The sequence below is a fragment of the Zalophus californianus genome, chromosome 3 (assembly GCF_009762305.2).
Source record: "Zalophus californianus isolate mZalCal1 chromosome 3, mZalCal1.pri.v2, whole genome shotgun sequence".
NCBI lineage: Eukaryota > Metazoa > Chordata > Mammalia > Carnivora > Otariidae > Zalophus > Zalophus californianus.
Genome location: NC_045597.1, coordinates 172,395,231 through 172,407,848, shown reverse-complemented (window position 1 = coordinate 172,407,848; position 12,618 = coordinate 172,395,231). Strand labels below are relative to the sequence as shown.

The following is a 12,618-nucleotide window of genomic DNA, read 5'->3' as shown; positions in this document are numbered from 1 at the left end:
TCTTAAAAAATAATGCCGCCTGTGGGCATAATAAAAGGAATATAAATATTATTGTGATTTGAGACCATCAGTAAAGTACTTTTCCCTTTCCCACTCCAATTGGAACTGCCTGAGGAGTAGACACAAGAATTATAGGAATGGAAATCAAAATATTACTTTTATGTAAATAAAGGCAAATATAAATATATGACATGAATATGCAGCCTCATCAGTGTCCTACTGGTTCCTACAATTACTAGAGCCTACCCAAACAGTTATTGACAGAGTCGCAACAACTCAGGCTTCTGCTAGTAGAGTAGTCTGCTGGCAGCCATAGATGAAAGAACTGTGTAGTCAGAGGATGGACTTTTCCAAGGAGACAGCTGCTGGAGAAATTATTCATTGGGGCTTGTTCAGTTCCTTCTGAACTCCAGTTAAGCAAGCCACCCCTTGCACAGGATAGAGGGGCAGAGATGGAATAAAGAGGGGCTATGAATATTCTAGGTCTCTTTCTTCATGCAAAAGTGAAGGCTAGGGGATTAAGTGTTAACCTCTCATAAGTATTAATTCCATCTTTAACTTGGCTTCAGATGAATCATCTTTACTTGCCCTCCCTCTCTTTTCTTTTTGGCTCATTTCGGGAAAAGCTGTGTAGGATGTAGGGTTGGATGTAGAAAATCATTAGGCTTAATCTAGCAAACTACAATAAGGAGTTTAAAGGATACCAGTTCTTCATTGTTTCCTATCACTGTTATTTATTTGCTTGTTATTTTTTTTCTCTCTCATGTATAAGGATATTTTTATTCTGCCTTTTTTATATTGCAAAAATATTATGTATTTACTTTAGAAAATTTAGAAAATAGGGTAACACCTCACAGAAAATGCCTATACACATTTTGATGGCTATAATGCCAGGTTTTTCATGTACATTTGTATTAGTCAGGGTCCTGGCAGGAAACACAGAACCCATATCCAGATGGGAATATTAAAAAACTTATTAATGGACTATTTACAGAAGGGGAAAAATAGAGGAAAAAATTAAGGAAATAAACACATAAATTAGGAGCAGTAGAAAATGATCAACTACACAAGGCTTGAAAGGGCAAAGGGTGGAAATGACCTAAGTGGTACCTGGCTAAGAACTGGAGCCCTGGAAGTAGGGCTGCCTGATAGGGGCTATAGCTGCCAACAATGCAGCCATCATCACAAATGTGCCTAAGGTGGGATCAGAAGGAATAAATGTTCCAATCTCTCCTCCTACCCTTGCCTCTTCTGTCAGTGCCTCTCATTGGTCAATTCCAAATATAAGTCAATGGGCAAGTCAGCTTTCCCAGGGGAATAAAGGTTGGCACAGAAGAGCACAGAATGAATGAGTGGAGGGACAGAGCCAATGGAGAATGACCTGCCCCTATCATCTATCTATCTATCTATCTATCTATCTATCTATCTATCTATCTATCTATCTATCAATCATCTGTCTGGATACTATTTGTGAAATCATGTCCTATACTCTGTTTTGTCACTATTTTAATCCTCAATAGCATCATGAAAATCTACCTTTGTACTTCATTACATACACATTTATGACATTTTAATGGTCACATGGTATTCCATTGTATGAGCTATTTAAGCAAGTCTTAAGCTCACGTTTAAGCTCAAGCTTATTTTCAAATTGTTTTTAGTTCTTATCTTTTCATGGTTGCTGTTCAAAGATGCCCTTTTGAATTATTTTTGACTATTATTTTATAATTAGTATGAACAATGTTTTCTTTTTCATTCACACTGAAAATGAGAATCTAACAATTTCATCACATGAGAAATCTAATTGACTTTGAATTGTAGCAAATATGGCTTTGTTTGGGCACCTGGGTGGCTCAGTCATTAAGCGTCTGCCCTCGGCTCAGTCATGATCCCAGGGTCCTGGGATCGAACCCCGCATCGGGATCCCTGCTCAGCGGGAAGCCTGCTTCTCCCTATCCCTCTGCTGATCCCCCTGCTTGTGCTCTCCCTCTCCGTGTGTGTCAAATAAATAAACAAAATCTTTAAAAAAAAATATGGCTTTGTTAACACAACTTCTACCTTTATTACTGATAATAGCAGAGCAATATTTTAATCTGGTTAACTGAGACATGATGAGGCTGTTGAGTACTACTGTCAACACAATATCATCACAGTATAATCAACTAGTTGTTCTAAACTCCAAAGCTGGGATGAGCCTTTGTTACAAGTAGCAATGTTTAATTGGATTTACAACTTCAGGAAGGAAAAAAAAAAAACAAAACAGAAAAGTTACAGGATATTTTGGGTCTAGGCAGAATGGAGGTGACAAATCTAGAAATATAACTGAATTCAAATGTCTCAAAACAAGCTGGAGGTCAACTATGGCAGATGAACAAAGTAAAATATTTTAAAAGAAAAGTCATTTTTGCTCATGAAAAACCCATAGGACTAAGCATTAGAAGGTATGCTGGTGAAATGAATGATATTAAGATTGATGAAGTATCATACAAATATAGGATATTATTCTAATAGGCCTCTTATGTTGAGATGAGGTCTCTGAGCAGTTTCCCATTGCTTCATTGTTCCAGAATGCATACCAAAATACTCCAAAATTCTCACTGATATAATTTTTACCCTACAATGAAAACACTTTCCCCATGTAAGCTTACAGAGAAGCAAATATCTTCAAGGAGATTCTGAAAAACAAACCAAACCAATTTAATCACAAAATATTGTTGTTAGTCTGATAGTAGTAAAAGTTAAGCACCTCTAAATGTTATTGATGTCAAAATGTCTCTGTATATGTTTTCATAGCAATAATGAGTAAATTTTCTATTGATATGAAAGTGGAGTGTAACAAGACCATGAACTATCTCTTCCTCAACAGAACATTCAGCAACGCTCATATAAATGTCATTCCTGCTTTTTAAGGAAGAAAGTGTTGCAAAGGTAACAATAGTTTATCAAATTGCCCATGATCATAATGTCATTAGTTGCTGCCTATTAGCAATGTCTGCAACATTTAGATTTCTGTAATATTTTATATAATTGAGTCTGTGACTTACATCTCACTCTGTCTTTAGACATAAATAAGGATCATAATTTTGCTGTGATTTAATCACCCATAATTAATAGTAAACTGATTTACTGATTATTCTTTAACTTGATCAAATATATTGGCTCTTTTTAAAAATATATTTAATTAATTAATTAATTTATTTAAGAGAGAAGGTTAGGGGAGCAGAGGAAGAGGGATAAGCAGACTCTACAGTGAGCACAGAACCCAATGTGGGGCTCAATCTCATGACTCTGAGATCATGGCTTGAGCCGAAAGCAGGAGTCAGATGCTTAACTGACTGAGCCAACCAGGTGCCCCTATATTGGCTCTTTTTTTTTCCTTTTTTTTTATTAACATAATGTATCATTTGTTTCAGGGGGACAGGTCTGTGATTCATCAATTTTACACAATTCACAGCACTCACCATAGCACATACCCTCCCCAAGTTTCACCACCCAGTCACCCTACCCTTCCCACTCCCCTCCCCTCCAGCAACCCTCAGTTTGTTTCCTGAGATTAAGAGTCTCTTATGGTTTGTCTCCCCCTCTGGTTTTATCTTGTTTCATGTTTCCCTCCCTTCCCTTATGATCCTCTGTCTTGTTTCTCAAATTCCTCATATCAGTGAGATCATATGATAATTGTCTTTCTCCGATTGACTTATTTCACTTAGCATAATACCTTCTAGTTCCAGCCATGTCATTGCAAATGGCAAGATTTCAATTCTTTGATGGCTGCATAATATTCTGTTGTGTGTGTGTGTGTGTATATGTATGTGTGTGTGTGTGTATATATATATATGTATATATATATCACATCTTCTTTATGCATTCATCTGTCGATGGATATTTAGGCTCTTTCCATAGTTTGGCTGTTGTGGACATTGCTGTTATAAACATTGGGGTGCACGTGCCCCTTCAGATCACTACATTTGTATCTTTGGGGTAAATACCCAGTGGTGCAATTGCTGGGTCATAGGGTAGCTCTATTTTCAACTTTTTGAGGAACCTCCATACTGTTTTCCGGAGTGGTTGCACCAGCTTGCATTCCCACCAACAGTGTAGGAGGGTTCCCCTTTCTCCGCATCCTTGCCAACATCTGTCGTTTCCTGACTTGTTAATTTTAGCCATTCTGACTGGTGTGAGGTGGTATCTCATTGAGGTTTTCATTTGATTTCCCTGATGCTGAGTGATGTTGAGCACTTTTTCATGTGTCTGTTGGTCATTTGGATGTCTTCTTTGCAGAAATGTCTGTTCATGTCTTCTGCCCATTTCTTGATTGGATTATTTGTCCTTTGGGTATAGAATTTGATAAGTTCTGTATAGATTTTGGATACTAGCCCTTTATCTGACATGTCATTTGCAAATATCTTCTCCCATTCTGTCAGTTATCTTTTGGTTTTGTTGACTGTTTCCCCTATATTGGCTCTTTTAATTTTCATGTGTTATTCTCTTTTGGCAAAACTTTAATTAATCTATACCCTATCTAATGTGCATGCATTTAAAAAATTAAGATAATTTATTATAATAATCTTTTTTAAAAAGAGTTTATACCATAACCTCCAAGACCATCCACGGCTAACACTCTAACTCAGACCTCATATTTCTCTTCACATGACCTCACACACAGAAAATATGGTTCTGATGTAGAGACTGTACTGCTGTTCTTTCTGCCTGGAATCTTCTTCCTCTTTATAACCACCTAATCTATTTTCTTAATTCCTTCAAGTCTAATCATCTCTGAATATCTTCTCTCAAGTAATAGTCCACCTCATCACTCTCTACCCTCATCTTAATTTTTTATAGTACTTATCACCATTTAGCATATATGTTGGTGTTGATTCTATTAGTTATTTATCATGTCTCCTTCTGAGCCTTCCCCCCAAGTAGAAAGAAAGTTCCATGAGAGCAGAAATATATATATAAGTATATATAATTTATGAGTATATATTATATTCATCGCTCAGTTCTCAGCATCTAGAATAGGGGAAAATAAATATTTCTTGAAAGAATTAAGATCATCAAAAGAGACAAGGGCCAGACAGGTATCAGAAAGGCATTGTGATGGTTAATCTTATGTGTCAACTTGGCTAGGCCACGGTACCCATGGTACCCAGTTTTTTATCTGGTGTTTTTTAAACACCAGTCTAAAGGTTACTATGATGGTATTTTTATATGTGGTCAATATTTAGATCAGTAGACTTTCAGTAAAGCAGATAACACTTCATAATGTGGGAAGGCCTCATCCAATCAGGGGAATATTTTAAGAAACAAAGACTAGGGTCCCTGAGAAAAAAAGGAATCTGCCTTCATACTGACTTTGGACACAAGCTGCACACACAAACACACACATACACACACCCTTATTGAGTTTGTTTCTCTGGATACTCCTAATATAAGCATTTTTTTTCAAAGATTTTATTTATTTAGTAGGGAGAGGAAGCTCAAGCAGGGGGAGTGGCAAGCAGAGGGGGAAGCAGGCTCCTCGCTGAGCAGGGAGCCCGATGTGGGACTTGATCCCAGGACCCTGAGATCATGACCTGAGCCGAAGGCAGACGCTTAACCAACTGAGCCACCCAGGCGCTCCAATATAAGCATTTTCTATGCAAGCATATTGATGTCAAAAAAATATCACTATAATAAGTAGATTAAACTCATCATTCCAAAGATACACAAGTCAGATTGAAAAAAAAAGCAAAAAAGTTAAAAAATAAAAACAAATAAAAAATTCCCACAAAAAGATACAAAACATTAAAGTACAGAGAGAAAGATTATGAGGGAATATGATCCCTCCCCACCCAAAAGAAGAGGGTACCAGTTTTTATTGTGAGACAAAATGGAACTTAAGGAAAAATCACCATGAAAGTGGTGTTATACATTGATAAAAGGAAGACAAGATCAATAAGATATAGTGATTATGAACATATGTATCTAAAAAATATAGCCTCAAAATATATGCAGCAAAAACTGAAAGAATTACAAGGATAAATTAATTAACACTTGTGGTTAAAGATTTTAACATACTCATCTCAGAAACTGAGAGCTCAAGTAGTCAATATATAAGAAATGTCATAAATGATTTAAATAACCAGTAAATAAGCTCAAACTAAGAGTTCCATAAAAATGTTTGAACCCCCAAAAGATACACATAGATGCATTCTTTTTGATTACACAAGGAACATAGGAAAAATTGTCCATACTAGAGGCCACAGAAGATCAACTAAAGTGAGCCACGTTCTCTAATATAATTTAATACAATTTGAAATTTTGAAAAGGATAACTCAAAAATCCCAGGAAACAGGAAGTCCACTAAATACTTTTGAAAAAGAAAAGAGAGTGGTTTCACATTCATATATTAATACTAGAACATCCAGTAATAAAAACAGAATTGTACCAGCTCAAAAATAATGTTACCAAAAGATTAGAAAAAAGATTTTGCCTATTTATCCATATGAGGTTGATAAATGATAGAAGTAATATCAAGGAACAGTGAGGTAAGGTTTAAATTGTATAGTTGCTGGTATTAGGAAAACTGTCTTACTGGATAGAAAAATTACGTTGAGTCTCTCACTATGGCCATTGAATTATTGTTCCCAACTACTTGCTTCTTTCTTGTAATGGGATTTAAAATTCCCAGCCAATAACATGAGACATGTTCTTTAAACTCTGTAGTATTAGTATATGCCCCATCTAAGTGGCTTTGGGCTTAGCTTATAACTTGCTATGATCATACTATGGACAATAGGACATTAAGCAGATGATATTCGTCATATCCGAAAGAAGATTTAAAAGTGATTGCATTATTTGGTTTTATTTCCTGCTGTGCTTACTGTTTGAGGGTTATATGTCCCACAGAGGGCTTGAGGTCCAGAGTGAGCACACACATGGAGTTCAGCTGAGCCCAGGAAAAATGCATCAGGCTGAGTTACCCGAAACTCTCTGTAAATGAGCAAAAAGCAAATCCTTTGGAAGATCCTGGGTTTATTTTTCATTTGTTTGTTATTATTGCAGGAGACACTGGCTGATAACACCTCCTTGCACCTTGAATCAAAGCCCCGAAATGTAAATGTAAGGACAGAAAGAGGAAGATGCAGGAGAATAGTTTTGTGACCTAGCAGTGGGGAAAATATTCTTAAGTAATCTACCAGAAGAAGAAAAATTACTAAGATAAAAAGAAAATTGTTTTGATTCCATGAAATTTGAAGATTTTAATTCAATAAAAGATACCACAGATGAAATCAGCAAACTCTCGGGGAGAAATCTACAGTTAAAACTAACAGTAAATTAATATACAGGTAATTACTACAAAATCATAGGTCCTCAGAGAAAGTAAACTCAATTGAAAAAATGGGCAAGGGCAATTAATTCACAGATGAGGAAGACTGAAAGACTGAAAAATGTGTAAAAAGATGTTCAATGTCACTAGTAGTTAGGAAAACACAATGTATACAGTACCTGCTATACTGGCAGAATTAGAAAATCGAATAACTTCCTGCCTTAGTCTGTTTGGGCCACCATAAAAAAATACTATAGACTGGGTAGTTTAACAACAGAAATTGATTTTCTCAGAGTTCAGGAGGCTGGAAGCCCAAGATTAGGGTACTAGCATGGTCAGGTTCCAGTGAAAGCTTTCTTCCTGGCTTATAGATGCTTTCTCCCTGAGTGCTCACATAGCCCTTCCTTGTGTATGTGCACGCCTCTTCTTATAAGACCACCAGTCCTACTGGATCATGGCACCACTCTTAGGACCTCATTTAACCTTAACTAACCTCCTAAAAGTCCTGCCTCCAAATACGGTCACATTTGGGGTTAGGGCTTCAACATTATTAATTTAGCAGTGGAGGGTGGGGGGGGAAGGATGACACAAATCAGTCCATAGTACTACTAAATGTTGATAATGAGATTTTTTGAAGGACAGTAGACTAGCGGAGTGATTCTGAAGAGCAGTGTGGCAGTGCTTATGAAATTAACGTATACTCCGTGGCATAGCAAGTCCCCTCTAGAGAAACTCTCACGGAAGCCCACCACCAGGATATGTAGGAAGATATTTAGTACAGCATACATTGAAGTAGCAGAAGTTATAGGAACTTAGGTGCCCATCACTAGTACCATGGACAAATAAAACGATAAGATGAATAAAATAGAATAGTATCCAGTAGACAGAACTAATAAACCTGATAGACATATATTAATATGAATAAAACTTAAGAACATAGCATAGAATAAAAAAGCAAGAGATTGAATGGAATGTATAACAAAATATAGTCTTTAGAAGTCATAGATATGTATAGTCACAAAATATTTCTACATATTCTTCAAAGATAACCTATAAATCTAAGGAAACATATCAAAGACATTTAAAAACTTCCATGGAAGGTGGGGGAGAGTGACAGTAGGGAGGGGACATGAAAGGAGAAAAATAATGGACTCTGATGATAATTATTTTACACTGAAAAGTTTGATTACCTCTGCTCTTGGTACTTGAGGAAGAAGAAGATAAAGAAAAGAGAGGATCAAATGAATGAAGAGAAGGGAGAAAAACAAGAGGAAGAGGAAAAAAAAATGAAGGACATAGACAAAAGTGGAAGAAAGGCAGAAGGAGCAAAAGTATTCATTGTCACAGTTAAATTCTGATAGGGGTGAATGGATCCTAATGCAGCATGGATGAAGGAACAAATCAAACATTAGGGGAGGCATAGCAAAAGGAAGAAGCAGTAATCAAAACTTCAAATTAAGCCAAGGCCATGAGAACATAGGTGGATAATTATATCGTTAACATTATAGGAGGGACTGCCTTTTTTCTCCAGTTCCATACACACCTACAGGATACTATTCTTTATCAGTAACACTCTGATGGCACATGTAGCATATTGTACGAGGAAGAGTTTGACTTAGAGTTTTCAGCACTCCCAGTTATGACCTGCAGATTCATGTCCGTTGCTTCAGTTTTGTAAATACAATCTTCCCTATTTTCACAAATCCCAGAATATAGAACAGCGCCTGGCACTTGGTAGGCTTACGCTAAATATTTGTCAACTGCCCTAAGATAATATCTACCATTAGACCAACAAAAGTACAAGAGAGGGAATGATGAAATACTTGGATAATAGAAAGCATGGCTTGAAATGCATATCTATTATTCCAAGGTGTTTATCAAACGCATTATTTCAAAATATTAACAGAGTACTGATTTTCTTAATACCAGTACTACACTATATCTTCCTTTAAATTTTTTTTTTCTTTTGGTGGGGAAGAGTACATAGTAAAGGATGCTGCATGAAAATGAATTTAAACAATTTTAATTTATACTCCTCATATTACAAGTGAGAAAAGATACTTCTAAGGTCAATCAGATTTGAGTAAATCATATTTGAATATTGTTCAAAATTCAATTTTAGATAAATATAACTGCGAGTTATCACAAGTACCAACTGTGCAGCTCCATCTCCAAGAGTAGCATGCTATTTGTTCTGGGTTGATTTGCACATCTGTTGAACGGCAACTTCTCTTAAAGGATTATCCTATTAAAAAGTATCAGTTTGGCAGATTAAAGATGATTATCTATTCAATTTTGTATACACAGTCTATTAAAAAGAAGACAAATTCTTGGGCTACTTGACTTTGGGCCATTAAATATGTGTAGATTGCAAATTTTAACTGTTTCATTTAAAATCTAATCACTATTATATGCTATTAGATTAAAATAACACATTCCTCTTAATACTATAATTGTGTGACCCTTAGAAAAATTCAAAGGCTGATTATGCTTTATTTCTTCATACAAATACATTTTTCTTGGTTAAAATATGTGTAAAAATGTCATTAGTCATATTTCAAAATGATCTATGCTAGCATATACATGTGATTTTTATTATATCTGCAAACATACAGGCATAGCTAATTATAGGCATTGGGATATAGTACTGCCTAGATGATATTAAGATACAGCTTTTCATGCAACTAATTTCTCATACTTGCTACACAGATACAAATCTTTTTGATTTCTTAAATGTATTGAAAAATAATGAGGCATTAGCACATTAATTGTAATATGTATATAACTACTATAAATCCGTTTGAAAAATGCTTCTTACATTAATACTACAAAACAAATCATTAAATATGATGATACTGATTAAGAATTTGTCATTATTTGGACATGTGCCAGATTTAAATTCTTTGTATATAATTATGTATATAAGCTTTGTAACAACTTCCAAGGAGACATTTTGTTTACATAGGAAAACATTTCCAAGTGCCTTTTTGACATGCCTATAATGTTACATTTATACTTCTATGTAGTCAACTATACCAGAGCTAAGCAATAATTATAACTATTCTTATTTTAAAAATACTGCACAAAATTAAGAAATTAACAACACAAATATGACTTTTTTGTATCCGAGCAATTGCAGTTGCTGATTGCACTTATATAATGCTGTAATTGGTACGATTAATTATGTTCTGCTCTGATTTAACCAGAACGGGCCAGATTCTTATTACCTTACATAGTCTTGTAAGAAGAGTTTGGTCAAGTCATTAATTTATTAAAATGTTGGGACTTAGGCATTTTTTGCCAAAATTCCTATTGCTACAGAGACCAAATGTATTGCTGGGAGTGCAAGAATAAAAGTTTTGTATTGCTGAGAAATACAGCTTTCATTTAAATTTGAGGCTCAATTTTTAAATAATCTTGACTTCTATAACAAATTATATTTCCCTTTTGGATCAAAGGAGAGTGGAATATTTCACTTATCTTTGGATATTTTATTTTCAAGTTTTAAGTAGTATAAAATGCATTTAAGTTTTAGTTTAGAATATTATTTTTATCTCACGACACCATGTGCTAATGAATACAAGGAAATACAATGTGAAACTCTGGCTATAAACCTAATTGATTAAGTCGCCTACCCAAACCTCTCATTTTAGAGATGGCAAAAGTTGAAGTCAACAGAGATTAAGTGTCCTGCTCAATTTCGGGTTACAAATCATAGATGATTTTTTTAGAGCCTCATCTTGTGCTTCACTCAAATGCTCTTTTCTGACTCTTAAGATGACAATAATTTCTAGATGTTTCTAAAAATCAATCCATATTCAGTTATTGGTGAGTATTGGTGATCTGAAAACATTATTTTTAAAACTGTGGGTACAATTCCATTAGGGAGGCTTTGTAGTTTGTGCAATGAAGTTGTCATTAGATTATACAACCTTTCAAACACAATCTGAAAGAACAAGACTTTGTAACACATATAAATTCTAGTATATTTTGAAAAAGTCACTAACATTTATTTATATTAATCTGTTGTAATTTATGTAATTCAAATGCATTTTAGTTCTCAGAATTTATGGTCCATTTTGGGGATGATAATCTAAATTTAGCAACTTCTATGGCATTGCCACCAATCAGAGTGGATGGTAGACCAATTGGAACAAGTTCATGGCCATAACAATTTGTACAACTATGAATGCTATCCATGAATTAATATATCTTTGTCAATATGCCTTTAATTAAAGTTTTCGAGGTGTTCCCACTTATTAGCATGTTATTTTCCATACTTGCTATAGGGTAAATAAAATTGCTTCTAATATAGGAAATAGCATTAAAAAAAAAGAAAAAAATAGATTTCTTTTTTTTCCCCTACAGATAAAGTATAACCAGTCTCTATGAATCTCTAAATTTTTTATTTACAATTTCCTAGAGCTAAAGATTGAATGAAATGCAATTTGGGTTTTCACAAGACTGTACAAACATGTATATTTATTAATAGGTATGGGTAAATAAAGCTCTCAAAACCCTTTAAAATAGGAGAAATGGAACCAAACTCATAGTGTTGTGATGACTAAAAGAACAAGCACCTTGCCCAGTTCCTAGAGTATAGTATACTTCATTCCAAGCATTAATCATCCACTTGGGTCTCCAAGGGGGATACATAATCTGATTTCCTCAGTTCTCCCAGTTCTTTTCTCCAGTATCAGAGAGGTCCATATTCTACTTATGCACAAAATGGATTTGTATACACAATAGAGCCACGCAAGCAGGAGAGAAAATAATGGGATTATAAATAATTGAGTAGGGTCATCTGGTCACCTCTTCTCTCATAACTTATCCTCTCTCCTTGTGGCTTTCTTTACTGGGAAAATTATGTGGTAGAATGGGCTTGCTCTTAGGAGGAACAACTTAGGTTAACTCTGCCATGTGTCTTAGAGATAAAACAAGCTAGCTTGTTTTCTTCCATTCTTATTTCAGTTTCTAATCAGGCCAGGATTTAAATAAATGGCAGAAAGAGAGGTCCTGCAGGTGCTCCCATAATCAAGCCCTGCCTGATTCTCTGAAAAGAATTTATATTGAAGTGTGGGTTTGGAGTTCTAGTACCCATTAGGAAGATAGAGGCACTTAAAATATCCCCTTGTGCAGAAGACACATCAGGAACCTGGCAGATTATTATTAGGTTATTACTACTAGGTTGTTTTTCTGGGGAGATTCCTGTGGTGGTGGTGGTGGTGGTGGTGGTGGTGGTGGTGGTTTTTCTTTCAGAGACCACAAATTGACAACCAGTGACAGGATTCTGTGCCTTAGTCAGCTTT

At 35.2% G+C, this 12,618-nt stretch overlaps 1 protein-coding gene across 4 annotated transcripts in view; it reads right to left on the bottom strand.

Moving 5' to 3' along the window:
- The window catches only part of SPAG16 (sperm associated antigen 16), a 968,000-nt gene that overhangs the window by 248,050 nt on the left and 707,332 nt on the right, over positions 1–12,618 (bottom strand). The window contains exon 16 of one of the 4 annotated variants that reach the window (XM_027589889.1): positions 9,449–9,554. The exons of the other annotated variants lie outside the window; for them this stretch is intronic. Coding sequence (XP_027445690.1) covers positions 9,550–9,554 — 5 coding nt within the window. The 3' untranslated portion in view covers positions 9,449–9,549. Of the gene's footprint in view, positions 1–9,448; positions 9,555–12,618 lie in introns of those variants that run through there. 4 annotated transcript variants of the gene reach the window in all.